Consider the following 21,037-nt stretch of genomic DNA (forward strand, 5'->3'; position numbering starts at 1 on the left):
ATCATATTCTGCCGTGTCAATTGAGGATCACCCATCGGCAGCTGGGGCCCTCGACGTCTTACGAGGTGAGTAATCCAGATGAGTCGAGCTATTGTCATTATTAACAATTCGGATAGATCATTCAACACTGCTACCGGGTAGCGGTTGTTGCAAGGCCCACTAACTGGTTCGAACCCGAAAACGACCTGCCACGTTTGCCGACCCAATAGGTGTAAGCCATGAGATCGGACCCAGAAAGTGAAGAACCGAAGCCACCATAAGTACTCCAAAATGCTCCGATATATCATGCTACACTTGGACAGTCGGAGACCGTGATAACAGTGATACCATGCATAAACCTACTACAAGCTGTCAAATACGAGCTAGCAGTACGTCGTCTCTTCACTCCTTCTCCAAAACGAAGTCTTCGAACTTCACCACTAGTGGTTCTGATGCATCCGCATTGGGCCTTGCTGCGTACAGCCCGATCCACAGTTCTTGGTTGTCGAGTCCTTCAGAGAACACCCAAGTGATTTCCCTGATCGCCTGTCTCTTGCCATCTTTCTCGATCGCGTACACCCACAGCCCCTGCCCTTCCCTCTCGAACTCAACGGTGATGAGTCCCTTCTCCGAATTCTGGAGCTCTACCAAACTCCAGTCCGAGTATCTGTCCACCACGACCGCCCCCACTTTCGGAATTCCGTCTACATACTCTATCCCCGCTTTCAGCCAGCGCTGAGGTGACCCGGGGAGTATGAACACCAGGCCGCCCTGATCGTAGAGGCGCGTTCCCGGCACTTCTACGGTAACGCGTGCTCGTCTGAACGTCGACAGGCGCTCCTTCAGGTATATAATAGGGGCCGTGAACACGTCGCGACTAGGACTGCGCCAGAGATCGGTATTGGGCTTCGCACTAAGGGTGAACTTGTTCGTGCACTCGGGTGCGGGAAAATCACCGTTGAATACTGAGAATCGGTTTGCCATCGTTATGAGGGAGGTGTGCGATGAGTGATGAAGTGATTATGGGATTTAACACGTTCTGGGCTTCTACACCCTTATATACGTTCGGATTCGTCGTCGTAGACAAGCCAAGATCCGATGGCCATGGATTGCATCCTGGCCAAGTAATGAAGTAATGTTCTTCCGAAGTTTCCCCTGCGTATAAAATATAGGAAGGCTAGCTGCCCGAACAGTGTTGTACAGCTCCGTAAAATATGTCTTCTATGTACCACATGACTGATTTACCCGGTCAAAGCATCGTCCCGATGATAAAATACAAGAAGCCCCACTTCCTAGAAGTGAGTTGACGCTCTGCAGTTAGCTTGGTACGACGTGTCTCCAACGCATGAGTCGTACTATCATTGAGGGGGTTCTGCAAAATTTGCAGAACCCCCTCACCCCCTTATATCTCATTCCACACTCAACCAAAAAATGTTGGGTAAGCTCAGGCAGGTATATATACACTAGAATAGAACCTCTGCCAAGTCAGAATGGGAATATCTGCTGTGGTTGAAGAGAGGGAGAGAAAATGGGTCCGGTAGGCCATGGGAAGGAAACAGTGTCCACTAGATCTCTCGTGATGCTCTCAACGGACTGCAGTGGAATGGCTTGGCGTATCATGAATACGCTGTCTATAGTACAATAAACCAGCCCGATAGAGTAAATAACGAGCGTGTCGAGATAGAGAGGCAACTTTGCACATCTCCCGGGCCCATATCGTGACAAAAGCGTGACATCGCTCGCGGCGAGATCCCACTGTGACCGCATGTGACACCTTTTTGCAGAACCCCCTACATGAACCGGCATCTCTCTCCTACGTTCCACAGGCTGCATAAAAATGCACAAAAATAATGAGGACGTTCATCACTAAGTTACACACAATATGCGGAAGATCCGGTAAGAATCCGCCAAGTGTGCGGAATGCTACAGGCCGAATTCGATACTTTTTGCAGAACCCCCTCAATGATAGTATGGCTAACTCTCTTCAGTGGATGGCGGACCTGGATGGCGCGATAAGCTCATCGGGGATATCAAACCGTAGCCGATAAGCACTTACGAGTCACGAAAGGCATCGAGCGTTCGAGTTTTAGCGATGCTGTGACCATAGTGGAGAGGCTACGACGAATTGTCGACTCGTCCAGTTGGAGTAGCCCAGTGCTTGCTGACCTGAAACTATTGCGCAGCACTGCCTGCTTCTTCCTGAGCACCCTCGCCGCTGCCGTCCAACAGATCTGTTTGAAATGTCAAGACAGAACGTTCCGTATTGCCACAATGAAACCCAGCTCACCCCGAGAATCGGATCCAGGAAGTGGAAATCGCAGTCCTCGAACGTGGCGGTAATGCGCACGATCTCCAATGCTGCGCTCACTGCTTTGTCTCCGCAGCTCGGCTCTGTATCCGCCAGCAGTTCATACAATTCCGCTGCTGCTGCGTGCTCCATTGCGAGACAGAGCTTGAGCACGAGCAGCCGATGACGGTCCCAGCTGAGGACGGAGAATTTGAGCAGCGCTGGGGTGAGCGTGGCGATGTGGTCGCACGTCCGCTGCAGTAGGTCGAAGTACCACTCGTAGCAGCATGCCGGGAAGGAGCTTGCGCCTGTCCAAAGAAACGAGCGTAAGCCATCACTCTTGTCATAGAGATAATTTTCGAAGTACCATTTGTGTTTTCAAGCCACACGCCAGCGAGATGGCCCGATTCTTGTAGGTGTGAGACGCTGTGCGCTCGGCAGATAATCAGGTCTAAATTTGAGAAGTCGGAAGGACGCCACTGTGCATGAAGATATGAGAATCGAGAACAACGGAATAGGTCAAATGGGCCTACCTGGAGGTTTTTAAATTGGTTATACATCCGCCCATCTCCAGCAGAGGGAACATTCATTAATAATGAACAGCCAATGTCGTGATATATCAGTTGGCATAAGATAGCGGTTTCCTCTTGCGCCGAATAAAGTCCATTCTGCGGACGCAAGTCAATCCATTGCTCCCGCGAGAAGTTGAACGTTAACATACCGACGGATGGTCAGAAATAGCCCGTGAAGCCACCTGGTCAAATCCTAGTTGGAAATCCGAAGCTACAGTAGCGGCTTTGATGAGATGCTCCCGTCCGTCCACCATGTTAACCTTCGAGAAATGATACGTCGAGAGCAGACAATGAGCCATGACAAACGTCATAGCATCGTGAGGGCTGCTGGGTCCCATATTCAACAGGGCAAGGACTTGCGCCAGCTCCTCGTCTTCTTCCCTCACGCCGAACTTGAGGTTGACTTCTTGCCAGAGCAGACAGCCCCATAGCTGGGCTACGTGTATCAGAAGTGGCGATACTGCCGAGGAGGCGGAGGAGCATTCCCCGAGACTTAGTGCGCCGGCTTTTGTTTCGCATATGCCGAGGCCGAGCTGCAATCCATGAGATATGAACAGGTCACGACTGGCAATTCAGTCAAGTCAGTATGGATGTATTCCGATAGCTAAACGCGGAAGATGGGGACACACAACTCTCGATTGGAATGGCGGCATGTATCCGCGAGATGGAAGGACACGTCCGAGTTTGCAGGAGCGTACGGAAACACAACCTCCGCACCGGTGCCGCTGAAGTCGGGATATGCAATGTCGAGTACAGGTTCAATGATGGCGCAGTCCGCGTGAGCGCTGATTAGGTAGCCGAGATCAGACAGATGCAGATGGGAATGTAGATCAGGTAGAAACGAAACTTACATTGATATTGACTGGGCAGGCCCATCAAAATCCCCTAGACAGTGTAAGCTGGGCGACGTTGATGAGGATGAGGGCGCATCGCTGGACGAAGCCGACGACGAGTCAGGGGCTGGAGGTTCGTTTACGACTTGGATGTCAGATTGTGTTATGATGAGTTTCTGAGAGACTTACGTTGTGGACTCCCTGAAGAACTCTTCTCTTCGTATTCCTTCAGTCTATTTTCGAGCTCGCGGTTGCGCCGGAGGAGGTCACGCGCGAGGCTGCCCCGACTGCCGTCGGTGTAGTGACACTCATCCTCTTTGCCCGCGATTTGGCATGTCTTGCAGAATGGCCTTTGGGCATCACATTTCTGCGCTCGTCAGCTGTTAGATGTGCCATTCAAATCTAAGAACGGAGAGCGCTGACCTTCTTCTTCCTTCTGAAGAAAGTGTCAGATGACTGTGCGTGTGTCTGTGCCAACAGGTAACTAGACAACCCACCTGCAAGGTAAACATGCTGCGCCTTTCTGGACGGCAGGTGCCTTCACTATGTCGAGAGGGTTACGGAGATATGTGCACTCCGCGCGTATGCGTGCTTTGGAGCACGGTCCGCACATTGGTGTCACTCCGTCGCACCTCTGGCAGTGAGACATTAGTCCATTTTACCACCGGGTATAGTACGGAGATATCCTCACCACTTTCTTCGCTCTGCTCGACTCGGAGGACGAGTCAGTCTAGCACGATGTGGAGATATGAGAGCCTTTACCTGCAATTAATGCAAGTCTTCGAGTTCGGCATGGCGGTTTGAGAGTACTACCCCTAGTCGAGTAGAAGGCGATCTTGGAAGTTGAAGCTTCGGCTGTTCGAACGACATCGGAGGTTCATATATCCCGGTCATCTCGGGATGCTTTCACATTGTAGTACTTGAGAGATGGCGCGGCCTGTGCGGTTTGATCAGAGTCACTAGTGCAGACTAGTCTAACCGGTCTCAAACATATATATCCATCTGAGACACTCGCGCCTCCGTTCAAGTTCAGGAGTTACCCGACGCAGTCGGCCTCGGCGCTTTCTGCCTTGGTTGGCCTTGGGCGCTTGGCTACCCAATTACATTGGTCACACTATTATGTACACTGCGATTTATCAGAGTAGCTAATATTGACCCAAGGCGAACCTCAATACACGAAGATTGTAAACTCGACCTGGACCTGCTAAGTATTGGAAACTTGTTCTACTAGTAGCCTTATCATCCCCTTTCGCTTTGCAAGTGTCCTTTGACAGAGAGGCGCAGGTGGGACGTGCAGGGAAGAAACGGACGAAGAGGATGGCCGTCTTTTTCTTAATCTCTTACCTGACAAAGCCGCAAGTGTTGCGCCGTTTTCCTACCTTCTTATGGCATCTTCCACTCAATTTAGTATTACCACGTCCTAGTCGCCGGCCGTCGACGGTGATGCCGTCAAGCAGAGGTCTGCCCGGGCCCTGTCATACGTACTTTTCATACTCCCTGTTCTGCTCATTCTCTTGCTCGAAGATACGGCCGTGGAGTGGAGCGGACGCACGAAAGCCACGACTGCTGCCGGTCCATCCATCTGTACTGGTGTCTGCCACTCACCTTGAGGCGCCTGTCACTGAACGCCAGGTGTTAGGGTTACATTATCGCTAGCCTCGCACAATGGGATTCTATTAGTGGGATTAGATCCTCCTCATCTGGTCGAATACCTGAGTGCGACTGAGATGCAAAGGTAAGGCACCTTCCTTCAAGATCTCCATTGGCAGGCTGATAACAACGTGTAGGAACCCCATGACACATAGAGCAGGGTCTGAAAGACCGCCGACCATTCATTATGACCAGACCTCCAGGTTCAGCCAACCCTGGTATTGAGCAAAGTCACCGTCCTACTCCGACGGTACTCGACTAGGTGGCAGTTATCAAGTCCGAGCTCAGCCACAGCCGCGGGATATGCTGTGCCTCGAGGTTCGCTTAGATCTCCTGACCCGCTGATAAGATGCACGCTCTTGCGTGTTCTATTTCGGGACACCTGCACGGTCTACACGGCCCTAAAAATGAGACAGAGAACAACGAGGCTCGTGTGCCTTTCATCTCCATTCTCATTAATGACTTTCACGATCCTGCCGTATGCTCCATTGCACTAACGTGCTGCTGTCGCTGCCGCTATATAAGCCGGTTCGCCTGGCGTACAGTTCTATAGGAAGTTAACTCGTACTCCCAGTAAGAGCTCCTGGCTGGTCTACCCGTCTTACCCTGACTCTCAAGATCCTGGTGATCTTGCAGTCTGCTTTCTACCTCCCTCCGCGGACAGAAAGCATTTCACTCTCCCCTAGAATGTCGGCCTCCTCAGCGTCCCAGAACTCGACTCACCTCATTGTGGAGGAGCCGGTTGTGGATCCCTTACAGCTCGCACTGTACACAGACGTCGTCCTCCTTTGCGGAGTCGCCGTATTCGCTCTTTTTACCATCCCCCGCTGCGTCACTCGTTTCTCCAGAGGCTTTGAATGGGGTCAGGGCGGTCTGCTGCGCTCGACCGAGGTGGCGCCTCCGCGAAGGCCGAAACGCAGACCCACCCTTAACCAGCAATCATCCTTCGCACTGGGCTCGGAAGACTCGCACACCCTCAACTCGCATAGCCATCTGGTGCGCCGTGGCAGCGAGAAGCGGGGCCATGTTCACTACTCTTTCCCGCCACACACGCGCGCATGGTCGACGCTCGCCTTTCCGCTGGCCCGGATGCTAAACTATTCGGTCTCACGCGAGCTGAACCTCGGGCAGGCTATAATAATGGTCTCGTACTTCGGTGTCCTCCTGTTTGCGTCTTTATGGCACTCCAGTCTGTTTACAGACCCCGTACGCACGGGCTTTGTCGCGATGTCCCAGATCCCCGTGGTCGTGGCGCTCGCGACAAAGTTTAACTTGATCGGGATGGTGACAGACGTGGCGTATCAGCATGTAAGCCTGCGCGCGCTCCATATTAAAGCTTGCATTATATTGATCCAGCTGCGTTATCTAGCTGAATTACCTCCACCGGTTTGCGGGGCAATTGCTGGCCATCGCCGCCAATATCCATACGCTGGGTTACGGTGAGTAACCAAGATACTTACCGTCGTGCTTCCCTAATCAGTATATATCAGTGTACAAGTGGTGCTTGGAGGGTACCTTCACGGAGGAGATCAAGCATGCGCCGGTAGCCTGGGGCTTCGTAGCCACCTTCGCTCTCGACGTGCTGGTATTCACGTCCACCGAAACGTGGCGCCTGCAGGCGTATAATGTCTTCTTTGCATCGCACCTCGTCGCCGTAGTTGTACTGCTCCTTGGGGTAGGTCCTTTGACAATCTTATACCACTCTGGACCAACTAACGAAACTGCCCACAGACGTGTTACCACCAGCCCTCGACCATCCCGTACGTCCTCGTGGCCGTCGGACTCTACGGCCTCGACCTGCTCGTGCGCCTGATCAAAACCCGCGTCTGCATCGCGCGCATACGGCCCATCCCCGAGCTTGCGCTGACGCGCGTGGAGGTCCCGCAGCTCAACGCGGGGTGGCGCCCCGGGCAGCACGTGCGGCTGCGCGTTCTATCATTGTGGATGGGGTGGTGGGCATGGACGGAGGTTCACCCCTTCACGATCGCCAGCGTGAGCAAGGGCCCCGAGGGCATGGTGCTCATGTGTAAGAAGGCAGGCGACTGGACGTCAAGGTTGTACGAGATGGCGAAGCTTTCAGAGTACGGCGATAATGCGTATGGCCGTGACGTGAGGATATGGCTTGAGGGACCTTATGGTGCGGACTACCCTATCTCTAGTATCGCGTGGATATCCTGACTCAGCCCCTGACGCTGTAGGTGGACCAGGACATAGTGTCTTTGCCAGTTACTCGGGCGCACTGTTTATCGCTGGCGGAAGCGGCATCACCTTTGCTTTGGCCGCTGTCCAGGACCTCATCCAGCAAGATCTCGACGGAACAAGCCGCGTCAAGGTGATTGAGCTTGCCTGGGCAGTCCAAGATCCAGGTGAGCGTGCCGCAGCTTGGCCTACTCGCACGGCAATCCTGAGTTCATACCCCGCTAGCCGCATTGGTACCCCTTATCCCCTTGTTTACTGCCTTGCTCCAACAGAGCACTCTTACGAGCCTCCGCATCCAAGTGTTCTATACCAGGGCCACAATGATGGACCTGAATAAGATAGTTCTGCCTCCGGGATTGACCCTCCTCCCGGGCCGACCGAGACCGGCCAAGTTACTCGAGGCCGTCCTAGACTGCACCATGTCGGTCACATTTGGCGGGAAGAACCAAACAGCTCTATCGGGCATTGTTGTTGGTGTATGCGGGCCCGCAGGGCTTGGAAAGGACGCTCGCAAAGCAGTCGATACCGTCGACCCTCGTCGGAGGAAGGCGGTTCGAGGGGTGGAACTACATCAAGAGTGAGTCGCGTTTCTGTTCGTCTCTGGCTGATGAGTCTGACAAGTTCTAAACAGATCTTTTGGGTGGTAATATCACATCCGGATCATGTATATCTTGACCCTTCGCCGGGTTGTATCGATCCTCGCAAGTGTATTGTTATTTGTACCGCTGTATTCTGGCTGCTTTGGGTGAAACGTCGGGTTATATATACATCGCTATTCTTGGGGTTCAATTTTTCGAGCATGGGAGGCTCGGACGAGGGACTGGCACCGTGTATGCAGTTCGTCTTGTGGGCTAGTACGCATGCGGGCTGTTTTAGGGCGCAAAGGAAACCCTGAGAGGCATCTGAGCCCCCTTCTCCTCCTCTCCTACTACGATAGGCTGCAAGGCCACTATCACACGCAGGTCTATCCTAGCCCCACTGTCTCGGAAGACAAAGTTGCTATTCATATTGAACAGGATGCTCTGATAAAGTATCTCGGCCAGGATTTAGCCAGGACTTTTAACGACGGACCTTCAGCTCCAACAATGTTTCGACAACAAAATCAATTGGTGGACGGAAGCACTTCGGATACGCACTAACCAAGTCTATACCCAAGACATAATCTTGCGCCCGTGTTAAATGTTAGGAGATTATTCCACCCAGTCTGGAGCTGGTCCTTGGGCGGTAGTGCCCCCGGCTCGATCCAGCGTTCAGGCCTGAACGAGTCACCGTTCTTCCAAATGCCTTCCATACGCTGGATCGGCAGGTCCGGTCAGCGCTTACCTCTAAGGTGTGCATGAGCATGACGCACCTCACCGGCAGGAACGCGTATCTCATGTAGGACATCACCGGAAGGTAGACGTACGGGTTCCTCTAGGGGAATCACGTCCTCTTCCGTCGTGGCCCGAACATTGTGCACCGCTATGGGGTACATCCTCAGACTTGCCAGGGTCATGTTCGATACGATGAGAAAGACCCCTGGGCACATACCCCTCCTTAACGACGGCATCGAGATAAAATAACCGATGGACGCCCTCAAGGTCCTCGTACGACGGCTCTCCATCTAACATATGCAGCTCATCACGGAGCTTTTGCTGGCACTCAGGATTCTTTGCTAGCTCGTAGAGTATGAAGTCGACAGTGCTTGCCGTAGTTTCATACCCAGCCACCCTTGGAAGGCAATGAGAAGGCACTGCATAGGCACGAAGGGAAGGAGGACGTACACGAGCGATGCGAGCTAACAATGCGCCTAGGTCATGGAAATTTACGTGCGGAGATATTGGGTGGACATACGTTGTCGATGGTTTCCTGAACCGTCATCCGTCCCTCTTCCGTAGCCTTCGCTGCAAACGGACATCTGGCTGATCAGCAGCATTCCCGAATAGCCAGAATGGTTGACACGAACTCATGGCATCAAGGAATTGTATCCCGATCCGAGTACCTTCGTATGATCCATCCCAAGCTGGACATCATCACGAAGTTTATGCACCAGTTTTATAATGATATTCCGTATTTTGCATTGCGCCTCGAGCGCATCAAGCGGTAGAGAAAGCAACGACGGGACTGCTCGTAATACCATTTCCGCCTGGAAGGCCCGGGTGAAGTTTGCGTGTTGATTAGCGTTAGCATTGGGCATATTTATGCCTACGGGAAGTGGGGCAGAAGAAGGAACTGGAAACAACTCACGAAGAAAGCCGAGTCCAAAAGCCCCGCTTTGGCCTGTTCGGCCCAGGCGCTAATGATAGCCGGGGCCCTCACCCAACCGGAAGTCGTATCCAAAGCCCTATCAGCGAACGCTACATCAGACTCTGAACACATGGTCTAAGTTCAACATGGGACTCATGACGATGCCGACAATGCCTAGCCTGGGGAAGACGGACAGTAAGATCAGAGTCGTCCAAGTTACGAGACGAGAGGATGGGCCAAGGGAAGTGACAGCGGCATGAACTGTGAACGGAGACGTACGTAGCTGCCGATGTCCATGCTTTCATATTGATAACCGCCTCGCCGCTGTTATTCTGAAGATACTGCGCCAGTCTAGATTGATGCTGAGCAGGTCCTCTATCAGCACTTGTCCGAGCGTGCACTACGAAGGGGAAAGCCATGCGTACTCTGGATGAGACGTCTAACACGTCTGGCGTCATACTCTTGATACTCGCTGTACTATTCGATCAGGAATCACTTAGGTAAACGCACTCCGAAGCCTTGCTCACACTAGAGTCGGGCTTACCTGAAGATGTTTTCCGTAAGTCGGCGAAAGCGTTTATGCTGCTCGCCTTCCGCCCAGATAATGCCCTCTCCGATAAGCCGCTTGACCAGTGGCCGCGCTGTGAGAGCTTTCTCTACCATGGGGGAAGGTAGTTAAACTAGACGGCTTGAGCAGCGAAAGGAGTCCTAAATTATACCATAGGTGTACATTTTTGTGAACAGCATGTGATGGATAGCTGCTCGATCTGCGATGGCGAGCTGAACGTGTGCGAGTATCGGTGAAAAGTCCAGTGCGATGGTTCACGAATTAAACATGTCGGGGTGCTTGATGATTGATGGACATAACGTCCACTTGGCCCATGAAGGGAGTAGAACAAACAATGGCTTACGAATAATGCTCCTTTGACACGGTACCCTGGGCCGTATTTTTTGAACCATTCCGTGTACTTGCCTCCTGCAGGTGCCTTCCATACGTCGAACTCATGGCCCCAGAGCAATTGGCCACCCGGTTGAGCACGAAGTTAACGGTTGGTTCTGCCTAGACATATTGAGGGAGGTGGACTCACTGGTCTCGGAAGGTACTTGACATTGTAGCTACGACCAGCAACATCCGGATCACAAACAAGGATAGCATGGACAGGCAGAGCGTCCATGCCACATGATAGCCTTCGCTTCGGGACTTTGTCCCAGGCAGAAGTCGTATCCGAAACCCTACAGATTGGATAGAAGATTATACTCTTGAGAAGGGGAGCAAGTGGGCAGTGGGGCTTACGACAATTCCGATTATGTCTAGCCTGAGGGTAATGTGAGCGGCTACGAAATGCTCGTGAAGTAGTGGAGTATGAATGTGTGACATACGTGGCTGCTGACGTCCATGTTTTCACGTTGATGACGGCCTCGCCTCCGTTATCCTGAAGATGCTGCGCCAGTCGAGATTGCAGCTTTGCAAGTATACCAGTGTCAGCGGATTCCAACAAACGACCTAAGGAAAGCTCAAGATACGCGTACTTTGGAAGAAGTGTTCGAAACGTCAGGCGTCATCCTCTCCGTATTTGCTGCGCTAATCGACGATACGCCACATCAGCAAGCACTCCGGAGCGTGGACAACGGTAAATATTTTCGCGTACCTGAAGGTACTCTCCATCAGCCGGCGAACGCGTCTATGTCGCTCGCCCTCAACCCAGAAGATACCCTCTCCGACAAGTCGTTTAACCAATGGGCGGACTGGTGGACGTTTCTCTCAACAGAAGACAGGAGGCATTAGACCAAGGGGCTTGAGCAGGGCGGAGCAGAGGCAGAAATACATGTACCATAGGTGTACACTTTCGTACAGAGCATGTGGTGGATAACTGCTCGATCTGCGACGACCAGCTGTGGGGTTTCGGATTTTTGACCCGTTAGTAAAGAGTTTCATTGTAGAGACTTACGATGTCGGGGTGCTTAATTAAGTAATGACGGTGAGCATATAGGAACATTTAAAAACGGGATAGAGAGAATAATAACTCACAAAGAGAGCCCCTTTGATGCGATAGTCACGTCCATATGTCTTGAACCATTCAGAGTATTTAGTCCCCACCGAAGCCTTCCATATGTCGAGCTCGTGGCCCCAGAGGAATCGACTACCCGGCTGAGCACGAAGCAGATAGTCAGAGTCTACAGCTTCGAACGAGCCGTTGTACTCACCGGCCTGGGGAGGCGTTTGACATTGTACTTTCGGCTTCGGTGGAAGATAACGGAGAGAATAATGGCCCCCAGGCAGACGATCCATGATATATCACGGGTCAACAACGCAGCCATAGGAGACCTTCACAAGGGAATGGGACAGTAGGTTGGACGAGCTTGGAACTGCGCATCCATGCTGTATAAATTCAGCCCTTATTGCTGGGTCTAACATGAGTACTTGTACAAACTGGGACGTACCTGCGAAAGTCTGTATACATGCTCATCATTGATTCTTGTGGATTACATGTGCTGCAACGGCCATGCCACCGAGACCGACACTGATTTTCGCGGCCATCATAGGCTTTGCCAAGAGCGTTTGACCTACAAAGGGTCTAAAGCCTGTCTGGAGGCTGATCTGGTGCATTCTGTTGACTTCAGTGATGAGCAGGTCTGTTAGCGTCCATGATGAGCTGAGCTCGGAGGAGATGAGAGATCTCCGGAAAGCCAGTCTTTCCCTCGGTTCACTTTGTCGGATCCGCGGGTGGGCTTGTTTAACTTGTGCGCAACGACGGCACCGGGAGCGCTATTGCCGGAATCTCTTGCCACAATCATGGCTGCGCGCTCTGCCACATACGCCTTTCATAGCAATGATGACGATAATGTCCTTTGATTAGCTTCCATAACCCAAGACACAAAACGATGGACATGCGAAAATACGGCACACACTACCGGGCATACGTCACCCTCAGTGGCATCTGCGCGCCCTTCTCATCCTCTCCCGCCACAATGGGCTGCAGCACCGTCACTACGCGCAGATCAATCTTCGCCGCGGTATCGTGAAAGACAAAGTTGCTGATCAAGCTGAACAGGATACTCTGGCAAGACAATAGGCGTTCGGCCAAAAATTTCCCCGTGCTATACAAACAACATACCTTTGCCTCCAGCAGCGCTGCAATCATAAGGATCAGTCTCTGAGATATTCGCTAGTCTTACACATAGCCTAGACAAACACTTACCGAGCCTATACCCAAGACATAACCTTGGTCCCGCGTTGAAGGTCAGGAGATTACTCCAGCCGGTCGGCAGCTGCTCTCGGGGCGGTAAACCGCCAGGTTCGACCCACCGCTCGGGTTTGAAAGAGTCGCCATCCTTCCAGATTCCTTCCATCCGCTGGATGGAAAGGTGCGGGGTGTAAACGATCTATCCGGCACGCCCGTGCATCAGAGCATTGTCATGATGGCAGAGGCTCATATACGCACTTGGCCAGCGGGAACATGAATCTCACTTATCACTTCCCCCGAAGGCAGACGAACGGGTTTCTCGAGGGGCATCACATCCTCCTCATTCGTGACGCGCGCGTTGTGCACCGCTGCCGGGTACATCCTGAGTCTGTCATAAGACCAACACAATACCTTCAGCCTCACACAACAAGAGAGTGCAGAGAGCGAGATGTTACCCCTCTTTGACAACGGCATCGAGGTAGCAGAGACGATCTGGCCTCTCGAAGTCGTCGTACGTCGGCTCGCCGCCGAAGGCGTGCAGCTCGTCGCGGAGCTTCTGCTGGCAGGCGGGATTCTTGGCGAGCTCGTAGAGCATGAAGTCGAGCGTGCCCGCGGTGGTTTCGTATGCGGCCAAACTACGGTTCTGTGAGCACCAAATCATCATTTGCAAGTACGAGGGGGGCATACACGAGCGATGACAGCTAAGTAGAAAGATCCTCGAGTCAGGAAAGCTGAAATAGTGCATGAATGTCTGAGGGACGTACGTTGTCAATCGTCTCCTGGGTGGTCATCCTGCCTTCACCGGTGGCTTTCACTATACAAGTCAAAAACATACCACCAGAATTTACCCCGTCACGAGGGTGGAGTAGACGTACTCATGGCGTCAAGGAAGTTATACCCCTGACTCACATCCCCTCCAGCCCTCGCGTCCTCCATAATCCTGCTTGCGAGCTCGGCGATGATCCTGCGTATCTTGCCCTGGGCTTCGAGCGCCGGGAGGGGTATAGAGAGAAGCCGCGGGAATGCTCGCAATACCATCTCCGCCTGGGAGCATTATCATAAGTAAACAGATGTGCAATTTGCGTGCAGATGTTATTATGGATAGGACGAACGAGCTGCGGAAGATGCTCACGAAGAAAGCGGACTCTCCGAGCCCGAGTTTGACTTGCTCGGCCCATGCGCTGATTATAGCTTTCGCCTCGGGGCTCTCGCCAAGGCGGAAGTCGTACCCGAAGCCCTACCCAGTGCGAGACATGTAGACCGGCCATAACCATCAAAGTTGGTTCTAGTACTTACGACAAAGCCGATTATATCTAGGCTGTGATAAACAGTGCGAGTCCAGTGACAGTGGCAGGAAGATGAGAAAGGACTGAGACGTACGTAGCGGCAGATGTCCATGGTTTCATATTGATGACCGCGTCGCCGCCATTATCCTGGAGATATTGAGAGAGCCTAGTTTGCAGCTACACAACATATCCATTATTCGACGCTATCCAGGACATGTGCGACAAGGCGGGAGCGCACGTACTCGGGAGCATACATTCAATACGTCAGGCGTCATCCTCTTCGTACTCGCAGCGCTAGCGTGAAAGCATTATCAGAGAGCCACGGAGGATAGCGCGAGATCTAGCTCACCTGAAGATGCTGTCCATGAGCCGGCGAAAGCGTTTGTGCTGTTCGCCTTCGGCCCAGATGATGCCCTCTCCGACAAGTCGGCCAATGATGGGGCGGGCTGGAGGGGCTTTCTCTGTGATAATATGTATGTATTGAGTTGGCGGGTTCGGCAAGGAACAGACGTTAGACGTGAACGTACCATATGTGTACACTTTCGTGGAGAGAATGTGGTTAATGGCAGCTCTGTCTGCGACCACCAGCTAAGAATCATTGAGCTCATGTAAGATCAAGTGTACGAATTGAAAAGATGCACTCACGATGTCGGGATGCTGCGTTATATATCGTCGGTGAATATCGTTGGCGTTTGGGTAAAGAGAGAATGAAGAGAACACACGAATAAAGCGCCCTTGACGCGGTATACAGGCCCAAATTTGTTGAACCATTCTGTATACTTGGACCCTACCGCAGCCTTCCATATGTCGAGTTCGTGGCCCCAAAGGAACCGCCCGCCCGACTCGACGCGACAACGATTAAGATTAGCTGCGCGTATCGCGCAGTGAAGTGACATGGTAGTACTCACTGGTATGGGCAGGCGCTTGACATTGAAGCTACGATCCCGGACTCGGTTGATTAAGACAAGAGCAAAGGTACAGAAGGCAAGGGCCCATATGACTCGAGGTACGGATAATTCAAAGACGGATTGCATTAGGAGGTTGAAAGGAGAGTGATTTCTGGGACGTCAGCTTCACGCTTACAGTCAAGTAACAAGTACTACTGCAGCGTCTCAAGGAGCATAAGACGCCAGTCCTGCCAGCCAGCGCCCTGATAGAAGCCAGGAAGCCATTTCGAAAGCCAGTGCCGTAATAGCCAGGGTCGAGAACTCTAACAAGTTCTCGCAGCCATCGTGAGCGCTGTTGACGCTTGTGCGCTGTCCGAGATTCCACAGACGGAACTGACTGTCGGATTTGTTTCGACGAAAATCTGTTTGTCGAGACAATTCAGACAACCAGCGTCGAGCGACTTTCAAATTCCACAAGGCGAGTCGACTCGGAATAAACGGGCGTTAATTTGAGTATTCTATTCCCGCGCATTAATTGTGGCAAGTCTGTAAATTGTGGCGTCAAGCCGTTGCGTTCGCCGAGCCATGTCGCAGCCGCAGCCAGCGCCCGCGAAGGCACTCCCCTCGCTGTCGTTTGACCCGAGCACGCTACCCACCGGCCAGCTCGAGTCACTCCGGCTGCGGACGACGCAGATCATCGACTCCATCCAGGCGCTGCAGCGCACCCTCGAAGCGGGCGGCGCGACCGTGATGCCTCCCTGGCCCGACATCCTCGCAAAGTACAACATCCTCCTCTCCCAGACACACAACCTCTCTTCCTCGCTCGTCGGCCACCTCAACCTCAACCCCGACAGCGACGAGGCCCAGCAGCCGCAGCAACGCGATCGAGAGAACCCGTACGAGAAGCTCGCGCTGCACCCCTCCAAGCCGCTCGCCGACGCGCAGCTCGACAACGAGCTCGCGCCGCTCCTGCGCAACCAACAGACGACGGACGTCCTGCGTCTCGAGAACGCGACCGTGCGCCGCCTCGCGGAGCACATGGCCACCAAGGGCTCGCTCGGCGTCCTCGTCCACCAGTCCGCGGACTACTCCGCCGTCCTCGCCGAGTGCGACAGCATCCGCGCGGACCATGACAACCGCGTCACGCGCGCCGTGCGCGCGGTGAGCATGCTCAGGGACAAGTACGACTGGCGCGCCCGCGTCGCCGTCGACCAGGAGCAGCCGGACGAGATTGACTTTGACTGGGTGCAGCCCGCAGGGGAGGGTGAGGGTAATGCAGATCCTATGGCGGCCGCTACTGAGGAGGATACACCGGCGGGTCCGAGCAGCGAGGATGAGGAGGAGATGGAGATGGAGGACGTGCTGGGGGAGGTTACGGGCACCCCCGATGGTAGCGTTGGTACGGGAGCGGGCACCCCTATGGAGGTTGCTCCGGCCGAACCTTAGCAGTCGATAGTGGTGCAGGTGCGTATCACCCGCTATCCCATCAGTGCATGCTGCATCACAGCATCCATACCGACTGAACTCGCATCGAGTCGTCTCTTTTCATAGCCATCTCACTCCTTCTGCATCTTGGCCTGGTGGACGTGAGGATGCCCGTGCGACTGACACTGACGATTCATATTCAAATGGTAAAGGAGTAAAAGTAGACTACGACGAAAGTCGATGTCATGATTAGACCATGACCATCATATCAATCTATTATAATACAATAACTTTGAGCTCGCGTCAAGTAGAAGAGGGTATCAACGCATGCACGAAGGGAGGGAATGAATTATCTGAATGACAAAGTCATGTGTGGCTCCGCTACCTCTGAAACAGGCAAGCAACACCGAGGTCGTTATGACGCGTCGGCAGCTTCTCGTTTAGCCTTCGCCTCGTCAACATATCGCTGCAGCATGAGTCAGACACGAGCTGCACGGACAAAGCAGATTCACCACAAACGAACCTTCTTCTCTTCCTCCGAGAGCGCCTTCCACCGCTGCGCCGCCTCCTTCCCGGTCGCCCCCACCATCTGGCGCGGGGTCAGAGAGTTCGAATCCAACCCCGCTCTAATCTCCGCCGCATTCTCCTTCACGAACCTGCACCCCGCGAAACCATTAACACACGTCTTCCCCACAGAACAACAAGATAGAGGACACGCACAGCGCATACGGGTTGGGCACCCTCCGGGAGACTGGGCTGCGCAGGCGGCGCTTGCCGTCTTTTGCCTTCTCCTTATTGATGCGCCGCACCACCGCGGGGTCGACCTTCGTCCAGTACGCCTCCCTCGCTTTCTCATATTCGGGCAGGAGGCTCCGGTACTCGTCGCTGAACGCCTGCTGCGCGTCAGCGCGCGCGCAGAGCGGCGATGATTAGCGCAAAAGAATGCGGACCTGTTTCTCGTGCTCGCTCATCTCCTTCCAGATTCCCGAAGCGGTGCGCGCGGCCTGGAGGACCGCCGACGGCCCCCGTATGGGCTGCGGCAGGCCATTGAGGTAGCGGCTGTAGAAGATGACATAGGGAGGCGGGGGCTTTTTCGGGGGGAGGTCCTCCTGTGTGAGTCGAGCTGGGTGGAAAATGGGCACGCTCAGATGTGGGAGCGAGAGGGGGGAAGAACTTACGCTTGTCCGTCTTGACTTTCTTCACCTTCGGCTTAGCCTTCGCCTTTGGAGGAGCCTTTGCCTTTGCCTTGGCCTGGGTTGTGGTCTTAGTCTTCGGTTTCGCTTTCGGTTTCGCTTTCGTGGCGGTCTTCTTCACGCCAGAGTCGGCGGCCTTGGCTCTCGGTGCACGCGTCGCCTTCGCCTTCGCCGTTGCGGGCTCGAAGCGCACCGCGGTCGTGAGCAGCGTCCGACGCGTCGGCGCCCTGAATACCGGCGCAGAGAACGCCAGCGTCCGCGAGAGGCGCGGCAGAATCGAAAACATGGTTAGCAGGACGCGTTGGTCGACGGGGGTGCTTTGTTTGAGTTGCAACTTGGAACTTGCGTTGATACGCGCACGACCTGGTTCGGCACGGGAGTTGCCGGACGGACTTCCTTTTTGACGTGGTAATGGGTTGTGGCCTGTTGTGGCTTGGTTGTGGCTTCGGAGGTTGAAAAGCCGCACCTGTGGCGAAGAGCAGTGCAGCCACTTCCCTTTCTCCCCTCCATCGTGTATCCTCAAATTTGTCTTCAGCACCACAAGCAGTAACGACTCGACTCCAGGATGCTTACCACCACTCTCCCCGTCGAGCTCATTCTACGGATCCTATCCAATGTCTCATTCGCCGACATTGTCAGCGTCAAGGCCACATCCCATGACCTCTGCGCGCTTATTGAGAGCAATGAGCACATCGTTTACCATGAGCTAGCTATTTCTTACGGATATGTCGCGCCGCATGTCTCGCTCGAGGACGCCTCGCTCGCCCCGTGCATGGACGATGTGGTGTGCTGGAAAGAATTCTGTAAGTAGCATCTTCTCTCTCAGGCTCTTGCTCCTCGTCTAACAGTGGGAAGGTCGCCGCAAGCTGTTGATTCAAAGAAGATGGAATGGCAAAGACCAGGACAAACGCAAACCACCTTCGAAGGCCAAGGTCTGTGTCGGTGCGTTGAAGAGCCCTGGGGAACATGTGGAATCCTTTGCAATAGACGAGAAGCATAGGACCGTGATAAGCAATAGCACTCGCGGAGGCATAGATGTTACTGCGATCGAGACGGACCGCATCCTATGGCGGCTCCCGGAAGTAAGTGTCCTCGTTCTTCCCCAACATCTGCCGTCCTTATCACACTTATTCAGACGTATGTCGATGGTGGCGCTGAGTGCCGCTTTTCCAACGGTTTTCTCACCTTCATGCGCTCTTCTCCACCTGCTATCGAGGTCTGGAGGCGCACCGCGGATATTCCTCTCTTTCGAGACATTGCCACGGGAAATGCGGTTCCAACACCCGTATTCAACGCGCCTGCCTCCCCTGGTCTGAAGCAGGCACAAGCTTCCGCATCAGCCAGCAAACTGGCAGTCTTGTCCGAGGAGCCAGAGTCTCCACGGTTTGCCCATATACTGGGAGACTGGAAGCTGAGAGGTCACTTCTCTGCCCACGCTCTACAGAGGATACCGACGGTCAAACCCATCTCCTCCTATTGCTTCTCGTTTCCGCTGGTCGCTGCTGTGTCTGATGACACTGTGTTTGTGTTTGACGTCCGGAATGGCAGGCTGTTGGGCGACATACCGCAAAAATATCGGGTTGTGGACGTGGTCTTAAGCCACGAACACTTGGGCATCTCGACCGACAATGCTATAACCATTATACCTCTCTCTCAGCTGATTTCTGGCACCGGTGGATTGTGCCTGGACCATGTCTACCCGGAAGTGGACACCAGTAATGAACTCGAGCACTTCGGTGAGGTGAAGCAAGATCTATGTGCAGTTGCGTTTGGTCGGGACGGAAAATTCGAGGGAGTTTTGATGAAAAGCCCGGAAGAGTGTCCTCGCGGGATCTGCCCCTCTTCGACCGTTTTGCTCGAGTCAGGGAACGTTATAAGACATTTCATGCTGGAGTATAAGTGGATAGAAGGGTTGCAGACTGGCGACCCTCTTCGTCTAGGTAAGCTCGCTATTGCATGTGGCTTGGGTTACTTTTCTTACTCGGGTGACCACAGTCTGTATCTCCCCGGACCAACGTCATGCTATAGCTCGTACAGGATCTTATCTCATTTTTATCCGCAACTTTTCCAAATGGACTGGCGGACATGTTCCACGCAATTCTGTACGAATCCTTAGGACGTGTGGTGAGGTAACTGATGCTCTATGGACGCGAGACGGTCTAGTTATTGCCAACGTAAGTCCCTTGCGTCCATCGCATCTTCGGACATGTTGTGACACTGAACGTTCATCAGGTCCGAGATGGCATCCATCTGGGGACCGTGCAGAAAGATCAAGTCAATAGCGATGAGCAGAAAAATTGGATTATATATCAATTCCGACTTCAGAACTTCCGTATCTTCAAGCCCTTCCGTAGGAGTCGCATGGTAGTGACAGAGACGGGGATATGGTTCTTGCACACGAGCAGGGCTGTGGAGCATTTATTAGATCCACCTGGAAGCCATCCTCAATATCCACGCTATGCATATGGAGAAGAAAGGGAGAGAGGGACAGGTGAGTTACCAGGTTCTAAGGGTTTCTCTCGTGTGAAGCGGCTAATGCACACGATCTCCAGGTATCAAAAGTAATGTCTGCTTTATTGACTTAGCCACAGACGTGGTGTAAAAGCCAAGTAAATGTTTGCTCCTTTCATAGTCAATTTCAGCTCATCGAGGAACTTTTTTTGTTCTTACTTCGGCATGCTTCTAGGAAAGAAGGCGGTCGCTTTCATATGTACCAGAGTACTAGTATCACCTCTGTACCAAATACAGCTTCTCACATAGTCATACGCTCCTGTATCTATACTTGAAATTCCTGCAAATTATCACCGAAGCATAGTCATGTCGGTATATAGTCACTGCGTTTCCTGCAGATTATCCACCGGTCAAGACCCCTAAGATATTAGATCTAGTTTCATTATCCGGTAGACTGTCCTGTATAAGATACTTTGGATACCGGTCGGGAAACTGCGCCAGTTGAGCATTGCAATCCGTCCTTAAGATACTCAGACTAGTTGATCTGTTCATTTCTATCTACGGTCCGGATATCTCCGATATGTTGTATCCTCGCCGTGCGTTGGCTACGCTTTCTATCTCATGTTAAATATGCAACCTCACTGACTTAGCCATCGACTAGCTAGGTAACACCTGCACATATATCTAGGGTGACAGACTTGTATCAAGATGACTCCCAACCCCTTGCGAGTCCGCCATGATATCAGCAGACTCGGAAATGCCGAAGACCAACAGCTGCCGACCTCCTCGTCCCAGCTTCCCCCACGGCATCCACCTAGAAAACCCGCCCCCCTGAGCCTGGGCCAGGTGACTTGTGGCTGAAGG

The 21,037-nt window shown here is 53.2% G+C and overlaps 8 protein-coding genes across 8 annotated transcripts; 3 read left to right on the plus strand and 5 right to left on the minus strand.

Moving 5' to 3' along the window:
- Positions 1-272: 272 nt before the first annotated feature.
- Positions 273-1,046, minus strand: GLOTRDRAFT_65718 (uncharacterized protein). The gene has a single exon (XM_007871805.1). The coding sequence runs from the start codon at positions 961-963 to the stop codon at positions 382-384; it is 582 nt and encodes a 193-aa protein (XP_007869996.1). The 5' UTR covers positions 964-1,046; the 3' UTR covers positions 273-381.
- A 907-nt stretch (positions 1,047-1,953) lies between these two features.
- GLOTRDRAFT_132905 (uncharacterized protein) lies at positions 1,954-4,183 on the minus strand (the record flags this gene model as incomplete). The annotated part of the gene is made up of 11 exons (XM_007871806.1): positions 1,954-1,979; positions 2,036-2,210; positions 2,267-2,574; positions 2,634-2,745; positions 2,800-2,934; positions 2,988-3,402; positions 3,468-3,623; positions 3,690-3,798; positions 3,861-4,043; positions 4,095-4,107; positions 4,169-4,183. 11 exons carry the CDS (start codon positions 4,181-4,183, stop codon positions 1,954-1,956), a joined length of 1,647 nt encoding a protein of 548 aa, XP_007869997.1.
- A 1,586-nt stretch (positions 4,184-5,769) lies between these two features.
- Positions 5,770-8,339, plus strand: GLOTRDRAFT_81132 (uncharacterized protein). Its single transcript, XM_007871807.1, has 8 exons — positions 5,770-5,894; positions 5,958-6,629; positions 6,691-6,760; positions 6,812-6,996; positions 7,053-7,458; positions 7,520-7,687; positions 7,746-8,097; positions 8,152-8,339. Exons 2-8 carry the CDS (start codon positions 6,009-6,011, stop codon positions 8,165-8,167), a joined length of 1,818 nt encoding a protein of 605 aa, XP_007869998.1. The 5' UTR covers positions 5,770-5,894; positions 5,958-6,008; the 3' UTR covers positions 8,168-8,339.
- A 493-nt stretch (positions 8,340-8,832) lies between these two features.
- GLOTRDRAFT_48827 (cytochrome P450) lies at positions 8,833-9,226 on the minus strand (the record flags this gene model as incomplete). The annotated part of the gene is made up of 2 exons (XM_007871700.1): positions 8,833-9,001; positions 9,051-9,226. Coding segments are annotated over 2 exons (345 nt in total), but the record flags the coding sequence as incomplete, so codon positions are not given.
- Positions 9,227-12,655: 3,429 nt separating this feature from the next.
- Positions 12,656-15,113, minus strand: GLOTRDRAFT_48539 (cytochrome P450; the record flags this gene model as incomplete). The annotated part of the gene is made up of 13 exons (XM_007871677.1): positions 12,656-12,803; positions 12,937-13,130; positions 13,190-13,319; positions 13,387-13,574; positions 13,696-13,745; positions 13,807-13,975; positions 14,064-14,168; positions 14,228-14,249; positions 14,312-14,394; positions 14,460-14,511; positions 14,567-14,676; positions 14,842-14,874; positions 14,940-15,113. 13 exons carry the CDS (start codon positions 15,111-15,113, stop codon positions 12,656-12,658), a joined length of 1,458 nt encoding a protein of 485 aa, XP_007869868.1.
- A 639-nt stretch (positions 15,114-15,752) lies between these two features.
- On the plus strand, positions 15,753-16,346 carry GLOTRDRAFT_21396 (uncharacterized protein; the record flags this gene model as incomplete). The annotated part of the gene is made up of 1 exon (XM_007871666.1): positions 15,753-16,346. A coding segment is annotated over one exon (594 nt), but the record flags the coding sequence as incomplete, so codon positions are not given.
- Positions 16,347-16,944: 598 nt separating this feature from the next.
- GLOTRDRAFT_140950 (uncharacterized protein) lies at positions 16,945-18,052 on the minus strand (the record flags this gene model as incomplete). The annotated part of the gene is made up of 5 exons (XM_007871808.1): positions 17,708-18,052; positions 17,480-17,652; positions 17,250-17,422; positions 17,053-17,185; positions 16,945-16,995 (listed from the first exon to the last, which is right to left on the minus strand). The coding sequence occupies exons 1-5, from the start codon at positions 18,006-18,008 to the stop codon at positions 16,945-16,947; spliced, it is 831 nt and encodes a 276-aa protein (XP_007869999.1). The 5' UTR covers positions 18,009-18,052.
- Positions 18,053-18,287: 235 nt separating this feature from the next.
- Positions 18,288-20,423, plus strand: GLOTRDRAFT_123132 (uncharacterized protein; the record flags this gene model as incomplete). Its single annotated transcript, XM_007871809.1, has 7 exons — positions 18,288-18,525; positions 18,571-18,654; positions 18,710-18,804; positions 18,858-19,662; positions 19,760-19,896; positions 19,955-20,213; positions 20,275-20,423. 7 exons carry the CDS (start codon positions 18,288-18,290, stop codon positions 20,322-20,324), a joined length of 1,668 nt encoding a protein of 555 aa, XP_007870000.1. The 3' UTR covers positions 20,325-20,423.
- Between the last annotated feature and the right edge of the window lie 614 nt (positions 20,424-21,037).

The sequence above is a fragment of the Gloeophyllum trabeum genome (genome assembly GCF_000344685.1).
Source record: "Gloeophyllum trabeum ATCC 11539 unplaced genomic scaffold GLOTRscaffold_00015, whole genome shotgun sequence".
NCBI classification, from domain to species: domain Eukaryota; kingdom Fungi; phylum Basidiomycota; class Agaricomycetes; order Gloeophyllales; family Gloeophyllaceae; genus Gloeophyllum; species Gloeophyllum trabeum.